We start from the raw sequence: 19,342 nt of genomic DNA, 5'->3' as shown, positions 1-19,342 counted from the left end.
TATCCTCTGCGTAACCTCTTACGATCATGCACTATAAGGCTCTTGATATGAAAGGCTGTAGCTGAATTGATTCAATTAGGGCTAGGTCAACATGCTGTTTACATTAATCTCAAAGAAAAGAACTATCTAACGTAAAATTCGGCATAGTTACCCTGGCCATGGGTCACGTGATATATTCTAGGCTCTGGCCCGTGACACTTAGACATCTAGTATATCATATCAAAGAGCTATATATTTTTTTTCTACGCCAAAACGGTCTTAGACATGTAAATAGTGGCTATCCTAATTAGGCATACCTAAAGTGTGTTTTTGAGATTCGTGGTGCCTAATTCAGACTTCTCCTGTTTGTATAGTTTTAACTGTGAGTACGGCCCCGTACGGTCCCGTAGCCGCACCTAAGGTCAATAATAGCTTGGATGATACAACGCAGTGCTTAGAGCTCACTTTGTACATACTCCATTAAATGTGATGGGGCTTGTTAGTTCGTATAAATATCGTAAGGGGTAAGAGAAACTACCTTGGTACTACTGTGGGGTCTTGATTAATTAATAACAGACAGACTTCACTAGTTCGTAAGATAGGTATATGGTACGTGGGTTGTGATCATTATAGACAGGGGTTTTTTTTCTCTTTCGAATAATTAGTAATTAGTCAAGGGAATAATGTCTCGGTGATTGAGAGAAATCAACATCCATGTCATAGTAAAATGTCATTCGCAGTGGTCATCGTATTTATTCGTCATTCTCCGAGCGATATCAAGGAAGTAAGATCCACCATCCTTATTGCCCAGGTCTACAGATATAGCGGCCAGCAAGCGAACCAAAGCACCACCAAATCACCGCTCATCTCGAAACAGGGTAATAGATACCAACACAAGGAGCCCTTCTCATGGTGCAGGTGCGGGTGCTGGGGCCTCGACCTTCTTTTCCACTTTAAGTCCCCCTTTACCTCCTCGCCGATTAGTGCCGCCTAGCATCCACATCGCAAAACTGCCAGGCACTTCTGGCCCTTTGGCTTTTGGCTTCTTAGGCGCTGTAATAAAAGTCAGCGCGAGTCTCGGTGGATATTCAGGACTAGTGATCTTACCATCCGGCTTTTTCTTCACCTCAGGTGGTGGTGGATCCGGAGCCTTTTCCGGAGCCGGTTCAGGTGCAGGTTCTTCTTTTGGTTTTTCAGGAATCGGCCACATGTGCATAGTGATGGCCCAGTCGGGCTCAATTACAGTTTCCCAGACCTGTGGAAGAATAATGTCACCATTGGGGCCTACCAGGTCATAGTGACCCTCGGCCACATGGGGCCCAATGACTTCAATGTGCAAGAAAGCCTGTCGGATGAGCTCTTCCATACCCTTCGATAAAAAACATCAGCATGAACGAAGATAGACAGATTGGAGGAAGCGGGGAACTTACCTGCCAGGTTGCACAAAGCTCAAACGGAAAGCTGAACTTTCTCCCAACAGCATCTTTGAATTTGATAGGCTTCTTCTTCTCTGGAGGTGGCGGCGGTGTTGGTCCACGGGCAGCCTTGGCAGCGGCTTCAGCCGCTGCCGCTGCCGCCGCCGCTGCAGCTTCATTAGCCGCTGCCGTCGCGGCAGCTGCAGCCTCAGAGGCCGCACTGGCAGTGGCCTTCTCTGCTTCTTCCTTGGCCTTTGCTGCATCTTCTGCGGCCTTCTTTTCCGCATCGGCCCGAGCGAGAGCCGCCGCCTCCTGAGTGATCTTTCTATCATGCGCTAACTGGGCCTCTTGGGCTGCCTGTTCAGCGGCCGCACGTTCAATGGCCTGCCTTTTGGCGGTTTCTTTCGCTTCACGGTCCATCCGGTCGTCGAGAATCAGCTTTTCAAGCCTCGCGATTTGCTCGTCCTTGGCCGTATCTACTGGTGGCGGTGGAGGGGGTGGGGCCGGGGCCGGTGGAGGGGCTGGGGCAGGTTCAGGAGCAGGTGTTGTGGGTTTGGGGGATTTTGCTTCCGGTGGCGGTACTACTGGCGGTGTTGAGACTAAAGGATAGGGAGGCCAGTAATGAGAATGAGGAGGCATCATGCCCCCGCCATAGAAACCCTGGGGATCTTGATAGAAACCGTGTTGACCGTAAGGCATCATTTCATGATGGGGATATCCCCCATATATGGCGAGGTAGGGCCGTGAGGTGCCATCGGGTGAGGCATCGGCGGCTGCATTGGATTGTGCAGATGTTGGCGAAGCGCATGGCGTTGATGTGGTTGAGCTTGATCGGGGGGAAATGCTGAGAGCCATGGGGAAATTGAGGTTGATACCCATACGGGGGAGCGCCATAAGGATTCGGTTGGGCGTTACCGATTCTCATGAGATCCGAAGTGACTGGGGCATTGTGGTACGGGGGGTGACCGGGTTGAGGAGGGTAGACGGGGTTATAGGATGGACCAGTGGACTGACTAGGGGGGTAACCGGGTGGCATTGGTTGTTGCCATGCCCTTCGATCGGTTGGGCGACCATGATGAGGATATTCATCGGCGGAGTCACTTTCGGGAGAATCTGGCGATGGGTGTCTTCGGCCTCGAGGGGCGAATGACTGTTGTTCTGAAACCATACGTCGTGACGTTGGGCGACGGCCCGAAGCGGATCGTGAACCGTGGGGGGGACGACTGCGGTGCGAAGTTCTTGGTCGGGAGGCTGAATCAGATGGTTTCAATTCATCCGGATAAGGCAAATGCGCCCACTCATCATAATCTTGGTACTCATGACTTCCCACTGAAGGTGCTGTAACATGTACACCAGACGAATCCTCGTCCTCGGAGGAATAAAACTGGTCCGAACCGTGGTCTGGATCAATCGAGATACTGAGCCTATATAGAGAGAAAACGAGAGAAAACAAGGTGAGTATGTATGAATGTATGAATGGGGAAGTATATTAGAAAAAGAAAAGAGAACTAAACGTGAACGTACGTCATAGAGATTATAATATCTCGACCTCGAATATAATCAATAAAAAATCAAGAGAAAGATAAACCTCTCTCTGTTTCGCATGCGCGAAGTGAGGAGGGAATACCCGTTGTGTCCAGGGGAGAAGAGGAGAGGAAGAAAAGAATGGTGAAAATGATTGACGCGGGGGTTTGTTTTTTTTGTTGCGCATTGACTTATTTTCGGTTTCTCTCTCTGACTTTTTCTCTCACTGTCACTTTTTTGTATTCAATACAGTTGGTGTTTTTCTGTCCTTTTAACCTTGTTTAAATACCCCTTGCTTTTAATACAAGGGTTGACAGGGTTGACGGGTTGACGAACTGACAGGGTATACGTTGTATATGTATTGAGAGTCAAAAAAAAGTTGAAATAAATCAAGGGGGTATCATGTTAACAGAAAACAAAAGTGAAGGGGGGGAAAGTAAGAAGATAAGTTATATTTAATTATTATATATATATATACACATATATAAATCCATAGCCAGTGAACTACATATATAAAGTAAACTATGTACTTAGGCCGGTTGGGCATATGCGTGCAACAAGAATTTTCTTTTTTTCTTGACGGCCCAAAATGCCCAATATACCCTAAGCCTCTACATGTATGTATACATACTTACAATCTACAAAGGTACATATCGATAAATGCATACATCTGTAAACATAGGGAAAATAATATTATAAAACTAAGAATCATGTCTTATTCAAATCGATTCAACAACTCCTTAGCTGCAATCAGTTCACTTCGACTTGATGCCCAATGTTGGTCATCAACGGATCGTGACTTTACAATCTCGCCCAACTTGTGAAGCGCAAATTTCCTTAACCGTTCTAGGGTTTTGTTGGGTTGCCCTGGTAATGTATAACCCCTGTCAAGCATTCGAGTTGAGGCCTAAACTTGAGGTCAGTAACAGTATGGTAATGTTAATGGTAATGGTAATGGCAAGGACTTACCAGAGTTAACCCATAAAAACCTCGTAGGTAATCATCACAAAGTTCAATACTTCGACTGAAATGTTGAATTGACCTTCCAAGGAGTTTTGCATCTCCATCCGTGGCAAAGATGTATAACAGCTCACCTAGGCGTGAATGGATCTGAATAATGATTGAAATTAGTTGACCATGACTCATAAATCCCAACATATGTAGGTGCGGCGTGCATACATTCCAAGAGTTGGGCGCAATAAGCAGAGCCTCTTCAAGGCTAAAAATGGCTTGGGAACCCAACCCCTGTGACTGGTACAGATCCGCTAGCTCACACCAGGCTTCGGCGTCCGTAGGTATCGCATCAAGGAGTTGAATCAGAGCAGAGATCGCATCGGTCGGTCGGTTCAGTGAGCGCAGCAACGCTACTCGGCGCTTCAGGATAGGCTGATTATTCCTGGTTAGCCTCCCCACCTCCAAAGCAATACCCTAGGAATCCATTACTGACCACATTCACCGGACTCTGGGACAGAATATTCTCGTATTCTTGTAGGCATTTCTCTAGTGCCGACTGATCCTTGGCAGTTGCCTCCTCGTACAGGCCTCGAAGTCCCATGATCCTTTCATTGGAGGGTCCAAATCGAAGACTGAGCCGATTCAAACACGTCTGTGCTGACTGGTCATCTCCAGTTCGGAGACAAGCCAGCATGAGTTGTTCTATCCTCGCATAGTAATCTGCGGTGTCCTTGGATGAAGATGCCCCGGCACCAGATTCATGTCCAATAATTGCAGGTGCTTGTTGGGCAAGGTGAAGAGCTGAGATTAGGTCCGAGCCGCTGATCTGGCGGACATCGGAGACAGTGCCAGCCATGATAGACAAGGTTTGCCAGCTCTCGCTTCGAAGGAGTCAAACCAAGCAAATAAAAAACAAGAAAGAAAGAAATCAATCAATCAGAAAGTACGGAGTAGGGTCAAACTAATTAGTGACGGTTAAAGGAGAAGTACAAGGTACTACTAGCTTCGCAATCTACGGGTCCCGTGATCCTTATCGTCCATTCCCCCAAACTCCACCCCGCGGAGCTGTTGCTTGTCAAATCTCATGTTCGACGCCAGAGCTACTTTACATGATTTACTCGACCGTCCAAGTTATAATGTCCCCCAATCAGACTCACTAATACACCTTTACATCCTTTGATTTGGGTCTGGTATGACCAATAGCTGTTACAATGTGGGCACCCCAATGCTTCACGGTCCAGACCGATCACTGACTTGATTATCTCAGGTTCGAAAAATCGCTTTACGATCTGATCAAAGGTCTTCGGGGCCACAAAGGAGGGGAAAATGAATATATTCAGAATGCTTTGCGCGAATGCAAGGCTGAAATCAAAACACAAGACATGGGTAATCCTAAGCTAAGCTATCTAGTTATATGGCAGACATCTTGCTGAGCTCTACCAGATAAAAAGGCCACGGCCCTCCTAAAGCTCATATACCTGGAAATGTTTGGATATGACATGTCGTGGGCATCTTTTCACGTTCTTGAGGTCATGTCATCGGCCAAATATCTCCAGAAAAGAGTCGGATACCTCGGAGCGGTACAGAGCTTTCGACCAGATACCGAAGTCCTGATGCTTGCGACAAACTTGTTGAAGAAGGATATTGTTACATCAAGCATCCCTAACATGTCACTTCCTCTAATTACTTTGCCGCACATAATCACACCTTCTCTGGCGATGTCGCTGCTCCCTGACATTCTGTCCCGGCTTTCACACTCAAACCCCGTGGTACGCAAGAAAACGATTGTATGTCTGTATAGGCTTGCATTGGTCTACCCGGAAGCCCTGAAGCTAGCATGGCCCAAGATCAAAGACCATTTAATGGACGATCAGGAAGATGGCAGTGTCACAACTGCAGCTATCAATGTTGTTTGTGAGCTCGGATGGCGACGACCTCATGACTTCCTACCTCTGGCACCCCGATTTTTCGAGCTTTTGGTGGATAGCGGTAACAATTGGATGGCGATAAAGATCATCAAACTTGTTAGCTCCCCGTACCTCTTGTTGAGTACTTTCTAACTTCCCTAGTTCGCAACATTGACCCCATTGGAACCACGTCTTACCCGCAAACTTCTACGCCCATTGACCAACATAATTCAGACTACCTCTGCAATGTCCTTGCTCTACGAATGTATCAATGGCATCATCCAGGGAGGTATATTGGACGGGGAAGATGGCCTTCAAGAACGAGACGAAGTTGCCACCCTTTGTGTCGGGAAATTGCGCGGAATGATAGTGATGGATACTGACCCCAACCGTGAGTTTCCTGTTTTTTCCCGCCTCGATATATCATCACTGACTTGGAATATAGTGAAATATGTTGCGCTTCTTGCATTAAACCGCATTGTTGCCACTCATCCAACGTTGGTTTCTATGCAGCAGGACGTCATTATGGATTGCTTGGACGATGCAGACGTCTCTATCAGACTGCAAGCCCTCGATCTCGCCGTCGGAATTGTCAACAGTGATACCCTCCAACCTGTTGTGAACCGTCTACTGGATCAACTCCGTCGAGCATCTGTTCCCGCAGCCGAATTGGCAGATATATCCGAAATATCAGAGAATTCCGAGATATTGACTGTCTGGCCCAATGATTACAAGACCGAGGTTATTCACCGAATTCTGGATCTGTGTTCGCAGAACAACTACTCCGAAATTGTTGATTTTGAGTGGTATGTTGCCGTATTGGTGCAATTGGTCAGTCTTCTTCCACCATCCGAGGTTGAGGATGAGTGGTGTCATCCCAAAGAACAAGATACACTGCTCGATTTGAAAGCGAACGCCGCCCTCCGAATAGGGACAGAGATTCGCAACATTGCCGTGCGAGTAAAAGGAGTGCGCACGGAAGCTACAAGAGCTGCCGAGTCCCTCATCTTTATGGATAATAGATCAACTTTCTTCCCTACTGGTTCAACCATTGGCGATGGTGTTTTGGGGCCTGTCGCCTGGGTGGTTGGAGAATATGCAGAATATCTTCTATCACCAAATCGGACGCTTTTATCATTGATCGACATCTCAAATTCATCACTCCCGCCAAGGACTCTTTCTCTTTTCTTGCAAGCCATCCCAAAAATTTTCGTTCAGGTCAGCCAGACCAGCAAACCAGGAGATCTCTGGAAAAGCGAGATGTCGCTCTTGCTTGCTCGCATCGTGGAGTTCCTCGAGTCTTTGGCATCTCATCCAGATTTGGATGTCCAAGAGCGAGCTATTGAGTTCCTGGAGGTTCTCCGGCTCGCTGTTGACTCCCTGAATTCCGAAACACAAGAAGTTCCATTCCTTCTCTCCTCCGTCATACCAACCCTATTCACGGGACTCGAGCTAAACCCTGTTGCGGCTAGTGCCCAAAGAAAAGTTGTTTTGCCTGATAGCCTTTGTTTAGACGAGGCATTCAGCCATGATCTGCTCGGTCTTTTCCGAGATTTAGACGACTCGTTATCTCACGAGTCTAAATCCTGGGAAGCATCCGACTTCTATCACATCCCTGAACTCTCGCCTTTAAACAGACAGGCTCGTGATATTGCACCGGTTGATATATCCCATAACTATCAAAACTCCACTGGTGGCTCTGTGGACTCTTCCATTGCCATCCAAAAAAGAATGCTTGAGCGGAGGGAACGCTTCAAGGATGATCCTTTCTACATTGCCCCTTCTGGAGAATCATCCGGCACGTCTACTCCATTCCATGAAATTCTGCACAACTCCAATGGGCAGGTTCTGGACATTGATTCGATTCCCATCGTTGATTTAAAGTTGGGAGATGAACAATCCAGTCGCGTTGAGTTTGATCGCCCAAAATATCGTCGACCTCCAAATAAATTAGCAGTTGCTGGCGATGAAACTTTTGAGGCCCACACCCCTGCGACAGGCACCTCTATGTCCCATAATACCATTGATGGCCACCCTGCGCCTAAGCAGTCCTTGCTCCAGGTTGACACCAGCAGCCTGGGGATCATGCCGTCAAAGGGGCCTCGAATCACTACGGATGAAGGGGAGATGGAAATGGCAAAAGCAATGCAACAGGTTGAAGAAGTGCGATTGCGTATGCAACGAGCATCGGAGCGAATTGAACTTGATGGCACCCCAGCAGAAGGGACTCTGGTCAAGAAAAAGAAAAAAAAGGCAAGAAAGCACGCTGATAAAGATTCTCGAGATGCGGTGGACGAGCACTCCGCAGAAATTACTGCTGGGAAAAAGAAGAAGAAGAAGAGAGAATTCGAGAAGCCAGCAGGAGAGACATCACCTCCTAAAGCTTCCGATTGAGTAAATATTGCAACGCGTATGGTATTTGGCTTGAGCAGTAGCAGTGAGATAAAAAAAATAATACATATTCAAAAGAAAAGGAGTAAGAAAGAAAGAAACCTGCGACATGGAAAACCATATCGGACATGCATGTAACTCGGAATGCATCCCTTTTGAGACAGGGGCGGATGAGAGGTAGTTGGCATATCATGAAGACAAGACTCAAAAGGGTTGAACAGCTGCAGAGGTATTGAAATAGTGAATCCTATTCCAATTACCCTGTGATCTGAGTGAACCATGAGGCCACGGTTGACCATAGCTCAGGGACAATCCGTACAAGCTCTAATAGGAGGCCACCGCAAACAACAAAGGCGAGAAGAACTGAGATATTGTCAGTTTACAAGTCAAATTCGGTAATTAATCAAGTACATACCAACCCAGCTCGCTGAAAGTGGCGACTTTGTATTCTTCTTCGGCTTGACAGTGGTTGGCGCCTTACCGCGCTTTGCGGCCTCGGTCTTTGCGAACCGTTCGTTGGCTCTCCGTTGCTGTGGTGTTTGTGCCTGGGAAAGGATGTTAGATACGATTCAGTCGTTACACTTGTCTTCATCATACCATTGTGAAGGTTGTGAATAAATTGAAGGATAACAATTAGGGAGGGGATTCAATTAAAGTAATATGCCGGCAAAAAAAAGGCCACGTTTGTTTTTGTTTTTAGGAGAGCCCCCTGATTTGTCTCTGATGCAGAACTTATACGACTCAACATATCTACAAGTACCTAGGTATATATATATATATATATATATGAAGCTCACAATCATTTGCAATATCATATATACAACGAAAGGCATAAAGGCCTGTCCTATAGATTGTAATACCGGAGTATACCTATGTAGACTTATTATAAGTCTTATAGAGAATACATATAGTTTATATATTCATAAAAACACACATGAATATGCGTATACTTTTCCAAATAGTTGTACAGAAGTATATACACATGTGCTACGGAGTATTACTACGCATAACTATAGACAGACCTGATGTGATTTTTGAAGGCGGCAAGTGCGGAGAAGAAGGCGGTCAAAGATGACATCAATGTAATTATTTACTAATTGGGAGTTTTGGAATGTATTATGACCTATTCTATGGCATAGGATGTAGATGGTGGTCTATTTTCTCATTGAATAAGTGGCTTCCATCCAATTTGTTCACTGGAAGAATCTCCGAGGAGATCTGGTGGGCTTGCAGTCGCATTTCCTGAACTGCCTTGCCTTGTTGTCTGATTGTTGGACATGGTTGGCATTGTCCGCGAATTGGATTGGGAGCTCAACGATAGCGGTTTCCGTGGGACGACCGGTGGTATTTTCGCAGATTCTACTGATTGAGGTGACGTGGACCCAGTTGACCCAAGCGTGTCACGACGAGGAGGCAACATCGGTTTCCTCTCAATTTGTTGTTGTTTTGATGAGATTGGGCTTGCTACCCAGTCAACATCTGCAGAGAAGGGATTAGACTTGCGATGAGTATTGGCCACGTATCCTTCCTTTGGTGGTTGTACAGTTGCTTTTACCGGGGCCCCTGTCAAGAGTTAGCACAATGGTCTCTGCATCCTCAGATTGGAAGATACTCACCATTGTCTAACCACCATCGGCTTCGATCAGAACTTGCTGGTGGTAGCCCGGGTGCAATGGAAACAGCGGGCGTGCTTTCATCATCGTCCAAGTCCAGCAGAGAGACAGAGTTCGCGAGAAAAGCCTGATCATGGCCTTGTTTCCCTTCGTATATCGACCGCCTGAGCTTTTCTTTCAACGCGTGGTCTACAATATCGATTACACAATTAAAGGCTGCCCAGACTGGACGATGATCAGAGACCTTCAAATCCGCAGTTTGGTAGTGAGTTTGCTGCAGGTTGCTTCCTCTCCACAAAACTCGATCACACCATGCGGGAATACGAGCTTTCTCACTTGGAGGTGTTAGTTTCAGATATACCACCATAGACCTCTATGCTGAACGGCACTTACGATGTATCGTAATTGTCCCTTCCAACATCGTACTTATAGGTAGGTGGGAAGTCAATTGGGCCTTCTGAGTAAAACTGGAACACTCTTCCCGCAACCATTTGAAGATTCAACTGCTATTGTCAACAAAGCCGCATAAAGATACCATAGAGATGGTTGACTTACTTGGTCGTTATCATACAACCTTTGATAGTCGTGCTGCAAGATGAGCTCTTTTACGCTAGGGTTGCTTAATCCAATTCGATAGTTGAAATCACCTAGCCAGATCACGGCGTCGTGGTCAGCGATTGTCCTATTCTTCTGGAACCGTAGTCCTCGGTCGATGATATCGTAGTCCCTGTTTCGTTCATCATAGTTTGCAAAACCTGCTGCAAGATGGGCTGTAACGAAGCAGACACTTGTGTTGGAGAAGTCGAAGCGAATAGCACAGCCGCCCTTATTGCCAGCAATACCAGAGAGACCAGTCTTCGCAAGTTAGCACAGCTCGGCACATAGCAGAATAAGAGACTACCTGCCTTTTTCACACTGCCTTCGACGTTTTTGATATATTTCAAGGCATCTTCCTTGACGTAAAGCAAAGCCGCAGCACCGACAAGTTGGCCACTTCTAAGATGTACGTACTTTCCTGTACCTTTCAGCTTTGAATGGGTGTTCAAACAGTCATGGACCGCCTTTTCCCAAACCTTGCGAGTACTGGGATCGGTAGACATTATCTGTTGGGGACTCAAGGCGACAATTTCCTGAAAACCGACGACAAACACTGCTGGATCTTCATCAGAGGTATCCGCCTCTGGAAAAAGCCACGGAGTAAGATCAGTGCCTGGGCCCTCGTCACGCCCATTCACATTGAAAGTGCCAACCCAGAACCGGACCTGTGTACGCGAAGAATATTCCGAGGTCCGACGATTCAATTCATCGAGCACTAAATCATTGATTGGATCGTAGAGATGTACGGGCGACTGATTTGTGAGCCGGCCTAGGAGTAGGTCAATCGTCCTTTGTCTGGATTTGTCCGTGAAATTGTTGACATAAAGTCGAGTGGCACTTTTCCGTGCATCTGCAAGTGCTCCCGCAAGGGACATTTTTCCATGCCTGGTGAAGGAGGATTTGAGAGCTCCCGTCCCCGCATATATCTTGGAGAGTGCATCGCCATTATCGGCCCAAATGGTCGAATGCCTGACTTGCATATCTGAGCTGAGTCTTCCGCCTTGCTGCGACAAAAAAGACTCAAAGGCCATCGAGCTGATGATTGTCTGGACGAGATTTGTTCTGTCCAGGCAATCTAGACAATTAGTTCGGAAAACACCTTCTTGTTGCAAGATTACCGAAGAACTGTTGACTGCATCGTCTCTGTCATAAGTGTTTTTATTTGGACGACTAGAATCTTCCGACAAAAAGTAGGAAAATCCATCCAATGAGTTGATCAGCTCATGTTTGATCTGGGAACTGGCTTCATATCCCGAAGGACCCCGAGTCTCAGCAAGGAAATCATACTCGGTCATTCGCAGGAGACTACGACGCGGAGAGGTACCTGCGTCTTCCTTTTGCCTGACTGAGCTTTTGTTGATGTGCTTTCGAAAATTTGCAGACAACTCTGCTTCTCCAGGTTTCAGTTCACTTAGCAAGTTAACCACATGTACTGCGCCATACTCCAGCTCTAGAGTTTCAAAGTGTCGATTGAACGCATGCTGTGTGGCCTCGCCAGACCGGGTGACTTCAATCTTCTGCTGACCCGGAATGAGACCCGGGGCTTGTTCCCAGAAAATTGGCACTGAGCCTCGCACTTGGGCATAAGAGAAGACTATTCCCGGCGCAACCCACAGAATGGTTTCAGTCTCCACAAAGTTGGCAACATTTCCATCATCGTCAATACCTCTCGAGTTGAATCTCGTGCCAGCACGTCGAGAAGATTGCCGGGATATGATTGTCAACATGGAGGGGAGATTAGTTCGCACATGAGGAAGAATTGATACCGTGGCTGGCACTTTGAGTGTACTGGCAAATCCCCGGATGACACAAGTCAGCATTTGCGATGCATCCAGTTTGGCCTTGTCGGATGGTGGCAGATGACTACGGAATAGAAGCAATGGACTGATCATGTAAGAATTCCAAAGCATATCTTCATCCAGAGTGTCAATGTCAAATGCAGCAGACTTATCAGCCCTTTGAGGTTGTTAGCACGTTCGTGTGTGAAGGTAGAGCCAAATGGTCAAATTTACCGGTCCTGCAGGCGATCTGTAAGGTTGAAATCCAGACTGTAATAAAAACTTCCATCTCCTAATAGTTTTTTCAAGGCCAGGAAAGGGTGATCGGTCACCACATCCTTTCCATCTGTGCCAAGTCGGTCCTCGGCCGTGAATTGAGACCCGGTCTCATAGTCTAACCCGAACTCATACTCTGAACGATTAAGACAGTCTGCGATTGTGAGCATGTTATTGAGTAGTATATTATGTAGAAAACGTACAGAAGCCTACACTGTCAATTTTTGATACAGTCTCGCCGGGTCTCACAATGGCAGCTTGTGAAGAACTTGCAACGACGCAAACAAATACATCATCATTGAGCGTGACAAGGCCAAGGGTACCTTGTCCAGCTCCCAGCGATCGGTACCCTTTCAAGTCTACCGATTTCAAGTCCGAAAACTCAACTTGACAGCGGGGGCTGTCCTTGGCGGTATCGGTTGAGGTAGAGTGAAACACCAAGGCATGGTCTGACGAGACCAGTGCAATTGTACGTTCAGGCTGATCCCGACAAAGTACCCGAAGCTTCGACATGATAGAATAAGATCGGATCAGAGAAGCAGTATCATTGCTTACCCATGAAATAGATTCCTACTATTTCAGTAGCAATTTTGATAATTCCACAGAACCACCTGGGCAATCATGAAATCGAAGTACGGAGAAGAAGGGTCTCCCATAAATAAGAAGAAACAGTCAAAACGAAAGAAAGAAAGAATTCTTTTTTGGAGAAAAACGACAATAAAAACAGTTGAAGTTGAGAAATGGAGACTCTGTTTCCCCCGCGAGATGTTGGATTCCTGGAGATCTTATCAGTTGCTGACTCATCCCGCTATTTTTTGCCCTTTGGTTTTTTTTTTCTTCCCTTCTTCGTATCGGTTTTCTTTTTCAATCTACAACATTTCCAGTCTTTTCATCGCCATGGGCTTAGCAGGGCCGAGAAAGTATGCGAACTCAGCCTAATTTATTGTGAAGATTTTGCTAATTCATTAACAGCAAGACCAAGATCGGCAATGATCCCAACAACACCAACTGGACCCGGTCCACGTCCGGGTTCGGACATAGGATCATGAGTTCCCAGGGCTGGACTCCTGGAAGTCTCTTGGGAGCCAAAGATGCCGCACATGCCAACTTGTTGACCGCCGCCAGTGCTTCCCACATCAAAGTTACCCTCAAGGACGATACTCTCGGATTGGGCGCTCGTTTAGGACGACAGGGCGAACAGACCGGCCTGGACGCTTTCAAGGGCCTTCTTGGTCGACTCAACGGCAAGAGTGATGAGGAGTTGAAGAAGGATGAGCGTAAACTCGAAGATGTCCGATTGGCTCGATATGCCTCCTTGAAATTCCCCGAAGTCAGATTTGTCCGCGCCGGGTTATTGGAACATGAAAAAGAGCCCGTTTCTACTCTGGTCCCCAAGGAAGAAACCACAAAGAAATCCAAGTCGAACGAGAAGAAGCGCTCACAGCCTGGCGATGATGAGACATCTTCGAGCGAATCAGATACCCCGGCCCGCAAGTCGAAGAAAACAAAGTCGAAGTCTAAATCTAAGTCCAAGAAATCAAGATCCCGAGAGGAAACAGACTCGGAATCAAGCTCGGAATCGAAGAAGAAGAAGAAATCCAAGAAGAGAAAGGCCGAATCCGAGGATGCTGATAAGGCTGCTGAAGTCAAGAAACCCGCAGTTTCTAGGGAGCGGCAGCCAATGGGTCGGCAGGTTCTTCGTGCACGTCACATTGCCCAGAAAAAGAGAGCCATGTTGGATGACAAGTCCCTTAACGAGGTAGGATATATCCAGTCATCTTTTTGTGGTTCGTTTTACTGACATGAAATTAGATCTTTATGATCAAAGCATAAGAGTTATGCTCATCTGCATCTGAAGCGCATATAAAACCTGGAGTTTTTGGTGTTTGTTTTACGATTCAACATAGATATATCCCAATGAATGGAAGAATTTCAATAATATGAGCGACTATACAATATACCTAGGCCAATATAGTCAGTCACATAACTCTTTGTATATACATATATGCATGTACAATATTGTACGCATACATATGTAGCTTGGTGTGGATAAAAATGTTACCTAAGCCATTTGCAGCCTGAGATCCACAATCAACGTCATTCTCCCGGTTCTTTCTCGATAAACTTGAGCGTCCCTAACCGTTGATCGCTCGGAATCGGGGCGCATACATCTTTTGTTACTTCAAGTCCCAGAAATTTCTGGTTCTTCCATAACCCTGACTCTGCTCAGTTGATAACAGCGGTTCAATTCCCACATTATGAACGGGGAATCTCGACCAAGTGGTCGTGCCTCGGCCAAATCACAGTCGAAGCGTAGAAGAAAACGGCAAGGCAACCATAGCTTTTTATCCTGTCACCAATTCTGACCTACATATATAGTATTCACTGGGCACCTCTGAACATTGGCCTTGAGCGACGCCTACAGACATTCATTGTGCTCTGTCATACCTTGACCATCGCTATCTTCCTGACGGCTTTCTTTTTCACATGTGCCATTCCGATTTTCTGGCCACTTTTGGTCCCATATCTTGTCTATATCTCTCTGTTCTCTACTGCCGCCACATCCGGGGATCTCAAAGGTCGCAGTCCATTCCTGCGCTCCCTTCCTATCTGGAAAGTGTATGCATCTTATTTCCCCGCTAGCCTTCACCGCGAGGAGACGCTTCCACCTACAAAAAAGTATATCTTTGGCTATCACCCCCATGGTATCATCTCCCATGGCGCGTTTGCTGCGTTTGGAACAGAGGCCTTAGGGTTCTCCAAGCTGTTCCCTGGAATCACCAACACATTGTTGACACTGGACGCGAACTTCCGCATTCCTTTCTATCGCGAATATGCACTTGCCATGGGAGTTGCTAGTGTGTCACGAGAATCCTGCGAGAACATCTTGACCAAAGGAGGCAGCGACGGAGAGGGCATGGGGCGAGCCATCACAATTGTTGTGGGAGGTGCTCGGGAATCCCTAAACGCTCAGCCTAATACCCTGCGTCTGGTACTGAAGCGTCGAAAGGGCTTCGTCAAGCTTGCTATCCGAACAGGGGCTGACCTGGTCCCTGTGCTGGCTTTCGGTGAGAATGAACTCTACGATCAAGTCGACTCGGATCAGCACCCGTATATCCACAAGTTTCAGATGTTCATTAAGAAGACCATGGGATTTACTGTCCCATTGTTCCATGCACGAGGTGTTTTCAACTACGACGTTGGTTTGATGCCCTACCGCCACCCCCTTAACATTGTGGTCGGGCGGCCCATCCCGGTTATGCAGCAGCAGAACCGGGACAAGATCGATGATCAGTACATCGATGAACTCCATTCTCGATATGTGGAAGAACTGCTGCGATTATGGGATCAATGGAAGGATGTTTATGCCAAGGATAGAGAAGGCGAGTTGGAGATTATTTCTTGATCCTAGTATCTATGTACAAGCGGTTTACTGTCATTTGATAGGCACAATCACACAGTATATATTGAACAAGAAACAGAATCATACATACTCGATCTCAAAGGAAAATAGTTCAGATTAAATACACACGCAAGAAAGTAAACCTATGAATTGGGTATCAGATCAAAAAAGAAAAAGGAAAAACCTCGAACATCCGCAAAGCACAAATAAAACGCATTGAGGATTTCATCATCATTCCGGAACCGGTGAGCTGAAGCTTGGATCCCAGGAGGGAGCAGTTGGATTGAGACCGGCCACTTGTGCCGAAGAAGATACTCGTCGGCTATCACTGGCGAGGCTCTTCTTGTCCACATGCCCCTCTGATCGCCCTTGGATCATTTCCTCCAGCATGCGTGAGACCTCATCCATATTTTTACTGGCATCTTCATTTTCACTTCGACCGGACAAAGGTCGTTTGCTCGGGCTGCCCAATTTTCCAAAGCTATTATTCATCACAGGACTGTCTCCAGCCACCGATCCACTCTTGATTTCCGGCGACTGCGAGTCATTCGTCACAGCAGCCAAATCACGGTGGCGGGCAGCAGATCGAAGCGCAGCAAGCATTCGATCCTTATCATCGAGCTGCAGTCGAAGTTCATTGATCTCCAAATCCTTATCACGAACCAAAGCCGATAAATCTGGGGGTTCGTCCTGTTCGCGGTGTTCGGCAATTGTAGCATTTGCTGGCTTCATGCCCACTGACATGCGGGAATGACTGGAGCGTCTCGCCTGCAGCAACCTGCGTTCCAGGGTTGAGATGTATCGGTTCTTATCACTAAGATCGGCCTGCAGAGCAATGATCTGTCTTTGCAAGCTAGCTTTTCCATCGCCGAATTCACCCAGGTCTTCTTCGTCGTCATTTCCGAATGAGCCACTTGGGTAATGCATAGCGCTTGAAGGCTCGCTACTATTAACAGACATGAATGAGATAGGGCGAATTGATGAATGGCCCACACCCAAAGTAGATTGGCTGGCGGAGGAGCGCAGTGATCGTGTACCAGAATCCGTTGTGGACATGCGGGAAAGCCGCCCGAACGCAGACAAGCTGTTGTAATTGTTTACACCGGTAGACTTGGAGCTCAGAATCAAGCGATTGAGATGCTCTATGCGCTCCTTGAGAGCAGTCCGGGCTAACTGCATTTCCAAGACTTGTTCCTCATGGCGAGCCTGAGCCTCCTTTTCATACTGTTGTTCATCCCACTTAAGTTCCTTCTCAGCCTGAGATTTGGCTTGGGTATCAAGTTGGCCACGGAGAGCCTGAATTTCCATGCGATATCGCTCAAGCAACACCCTGCTTCCAGAGTCACCGCCACCACCGCCATATGCCTCCTCGGCCTTCTTGGCATGACTGACAATGTTGTTCTTGGCACGGGCAGCGAACTTCATGGTGTTCAAAGTCTCGCCCGTGTGCGAATTAATCGCGCTTGAGAACTGGATGGTGCAGAGAATACTCACAAGCGAGCCACCGGACAAAGCTGGCTGCAGCAGTCTGGTCAACTTGCTGTCTCGGTAAGGCAGATGCCTCCCATCGCGATCAGAGGGGTTGCCTTGTTTATCCTTGTTGTCTGAGAGCCCCGATATAATGTTACCCAGAGTGAGCAGACTCTTGTTGATATGTGCACCTTCAGTACGTCGTTCCTTGTCATCGGCTGCACGCTCTGAGCCCGCCAAATCAATCAGACTCAAGGTTGACACGCGCACACCACCGGGTGCGAGTCCGGAGCGCTTGTCTTGGTTCCCCGAGGGCACACGTTCTCGACTCTCCACAACGATCTGAACCACCGCATGACTTCGAGAACTGCGAGCGTTGAACTGTGTACTGCTGGTTCGCCGTGCATGATCACCTCGTGCAATTACACGAAGGAGTTGTGTTGGACTCTGCACAATCTCTTCCTTGAGGGGCGTCGCATAGACCCCTCGTTTACTGTCTTCTCTCAATTTGATTTCCTCTTGCTGCCCTATTCCCGCACCGGCAGAGGAAGCGGAAAGAAGATCATGAATCTTCTCGTTGTATATTTCGAGGTAGCTGACCCGCAGCAAAAACTCCCGGTGCGGAGTTTCTCGGATGAACGAGAAAATATCGGTAATAGCAAGCGGAATGACACCGGGGGACGTTGCGGTTCCCTGCATGGAGAATGTCTTTCCTGTTCCCGTCATACCATATGCGAAGACTGTTCCATGGTAGCCCTCCATAACACGACGGACAAGGCGCTTGGCGGCGGAATCGTAAACCTTCGCGTTGTTTTCTTGGGTATTAAAGACATTATCTGACCAGTTAGTTCGTGTTCAAAATAGTGATCCAGGATTATGTTCTTTACCATAGAAGTAGTCGCCTCCCTCTTTCCCTCGATATGAGATGAGACTTTGCCGGCTGTCGACCGACCATTCGCCGTGGTTTCTGGGAGTTTCTCCTCCGCTATTGTTGTCCGGTCGGACGCGTACACTGACAATAACATTCCCCTTAATCTCCTTTGGTTTGGATTTACCGGTCTCCTCAGCATCCTCAAATGTTGTTGCACTCGTTGAGCAAGATCCTTGTGCAGAAGAGCTCCTGCTGTGACCGGGAGACGCATCGTCTCGCGCATCCGCACTGGATATGAATTTCCCTTCCCCGCTACCGTTCAACAACGACGGAGTTTTCGAGCTCCGGTAGCTGCTTGTTGTCCCCGTGCTCAGTCGTGAGCTTCTTTTAGGTCGCATGTTGGGAGTGGCAGTTTGGACCGTGGAATTTGAAGATGCAGTGGATGGACGGGCCCCGGCCTTGGGTGGTTGAGGGAAGGACGCTATGCTGATGGTTCGGCGCAATGATTTTTCAGGGCTTCCGGGAGTGCGGCCACCAGTGGAGCGAGCGGCATTGAGGTTGGAGGTAGAGTTAGAACTTGATAGCGGAGACTTAAGCGATGGTTTGGGACTGGATGGTGTACGGAGCTTGGACGCCCCGTATGGAGATGCAGCCCTCGGTGTGTCGGAGGAAACGGTCCTAGGTTTCGGGATGGGGAGGGGAGGTAATGATCCAGATGGGCTAGACCGTGAAGGTTGTGGTAACGTTGACATTGAAGCCATGATTTTGCCAGTGACGAAATCGATGAGCGCCTTGGATAGATTTAGTAGGTGAAAGTTGACGCGACGGCCATGCGGGCGGATTGAAGATATGCTAGAACGGGTCTGTAACTTTTTTTCTTTAACAGATATTATTGCAGATTAGCCAAATGGACCACTGAGACATGAAGATCGGGCTAGTGACTGGGCCATCTTGAGAAGAGGCGAGAGAGAGAGAGAGAGAGAGAGAGAGAGAGGGTGAGGGAGGGAAGGAAAAAAAAGTAGATACGCGCGATAATCGTCTTGTTATGATCAAGGCAGATTTTGGGCACTCACAGAAAAACCAAACGGTAGAGAAGGGTAAGTAATAATGGATGTAGAGAGAATAATTCAAGATGTCAATAATATGTCAATAATATGTCAATAT

General features: G+C 47.4%; 8 protein-coding genes across 8 annotated transcripts; 2 read left to right on the top strand and 6 right to left on the bottom strand.

The window, feature by feature from the left end:
• Positions 1-886: 886 nt before the first annotated feature.
• Positions 887-2,093, bottom strand: N7529_006226 (uncharacterized protein; the record flags this gene model as incomplete). Its single annotated transcript, XM_057241753.1, has 2 exons — positions 887-1,348; positions 1,410-2,093. The coding sequence occupies 2 exons, from the start codon at positions 2,091-2,093 to the stop codon at positions 887-889; spliced, it is 1,146 nt and encodes a 381-aa protein (XP_057097112.1).
• Positions 2,094-2,097: 4 nt separating this feature from the next.
• N7529_006225 (uncharacterized protein) lies at positions 2,098-2,923 on the bottom strand (the record flags this gene model as incomplete). The annotated part of the gene is made up of 2 exons (XM_057241752.1): positions 2,098-2,818; positions 2,919-2,923. 2 exons carry the CDS (start codon positions 2,921-2,923, stop codon positions 2,098-2,100), a joined length of 726 nt encoding a protein of 241 aa, XP_057097111.1.
• A 710-nt stretch (positions 2,924-3,633) lies between these two features.
• N7529_006224 (uncharacterized protein) lies at positions 3,634-4,728 on the bottom strand (the record flags this gene model as incomplete). Its single annotated transcript, XM_057241751.1, has 4 exons — positions 3,634-3,825; positions 3,888-4,028; positions 4,098-4,304; positions 4,366-4,728. The coding sequence occupies 4 exons, from the start codon at positions 4,726-4,728 to the stop codon at positions 3,634-3,636; spliced, it is 903 nt and encodes a 300-aa protein (XP_057097110.1).
• Positions 4,729-5,254: 526 nt separating this feature from the next.
• N7529_006223 (putative AP-3 complex subunit delta) lies at positions 5,255-8,173 on the top strand (the record flags this gene model as incomplete). The annotated part of the gene is made up of 4 exons (XM_057241750.1): positions 5,255-5,258; positions 5,316-5,896; positions 5,942-6,170; positions 6,225-8,173. The coding sequence occupies 4 exons, from the start codon at positions 5,255-5,257 to the stop codon at positions 8,171-8,173; spliced, it is 2,763 nt and encodes a 920-aa protein (XP_057097109.1).
• A 253-nt stretch (positions 8,174-8,426) lies between these two features.
• On the bottom strand, positions 8,427-8,770 carry N7529_006222 (RAMP4 family protein; the record flags this gene model as incomplete). Its single annotated transcript, XM_057241749.1, has 3 exons — positions 8,427-8,533; positions 8,586-8,715; positions 8,768-8,770. The coding sequence occupies 3 exons, from the start codon at positions 8,768-8,770 to the stop codon at positions 8,427-8,429; spliced, it is 240 nt and encodes a 79-aa protein (XP_057097108.1).
• A 562-nt stretch (positions 8,771-9,332) lies between these two features.
• N7529_006221 (SacI domain and endonuclease/exonuclease/phosphatase family protein) lies at positions 9,333-12,947 on the bottom strand (the record flags this gene model as incomplete). Its single annotated transcript, XM_057241748.1, has 7 exons — positions 9,333-9,733; positions 9,787-10,118; positions 10,177-10,286; positions 10,339-10,638; positions 10,698-12,336; positions 12,393-12,588; positions 12,638-12,947. 7 exons carry the CDS (start codon positions 12,945-12,947, stop codon positions 9,333-9,335), a joined length of 3,288 nt encoding a protein of 1,095 aa, XP_057097107.1.
• A 532-nt stretch (positions 12,948-13,479) lies between these two features.
• Positions 13,480-15,840, top strand: N7529_006220 (diacylglycerol O-acyltransferase 2A; the record flags this gene model as incomplete). The annotated part of the gene is made up of 2 exons (XM_057241747.1): positions 13,480-14,193; positions 14,848-15,840. 2 exons carry the CDS (start codon positions 13,480-13,482, stop codon positions 15,838-15,840), a joined length of 1,707 nt encoding a protein of 568 aa, XP_057097106.1.
• A 228-nt stretch (positions 15,841-16,068) lies between these two features.
• On the bottom strand, positions 16,069-18,939 carry N7529_006219 (putative kinesin family protein (KipA); the record flags this gene model as incomplete). Its single annotated transcript, XM_057241746.1, has 2 exons — positions 16,069-18,143; positions 18,195-18,939. The coding sequence occupies 2 exons, from the start codon at positions 18,937-18,939 to the stop codon at positions 16,069-16,071; spliced, it is 2,820 nt and encodes a 939-aa protein (XP_057097105.1).
• Positions 18,940-19,342: the final 403 nt, after the last annotated feature.

Source organism: Penicillium soppii (genome assembly GCF_028829465.1).
Source record: "Penicillium soppii strain IBT 18220 chromosome Unknown utg000005l, whole genome shotgun sequence".
NCBI classification, from domain to species: Eukaryota; Fungi; Ascomycota; class Eurotiomycetes; order Eurotiales; family Aspergillaceae; genus Penicillium; species Penicillium soppii.
This window is presented reverse-complemented; position numbering and strand designations above follow the sequence as displayed.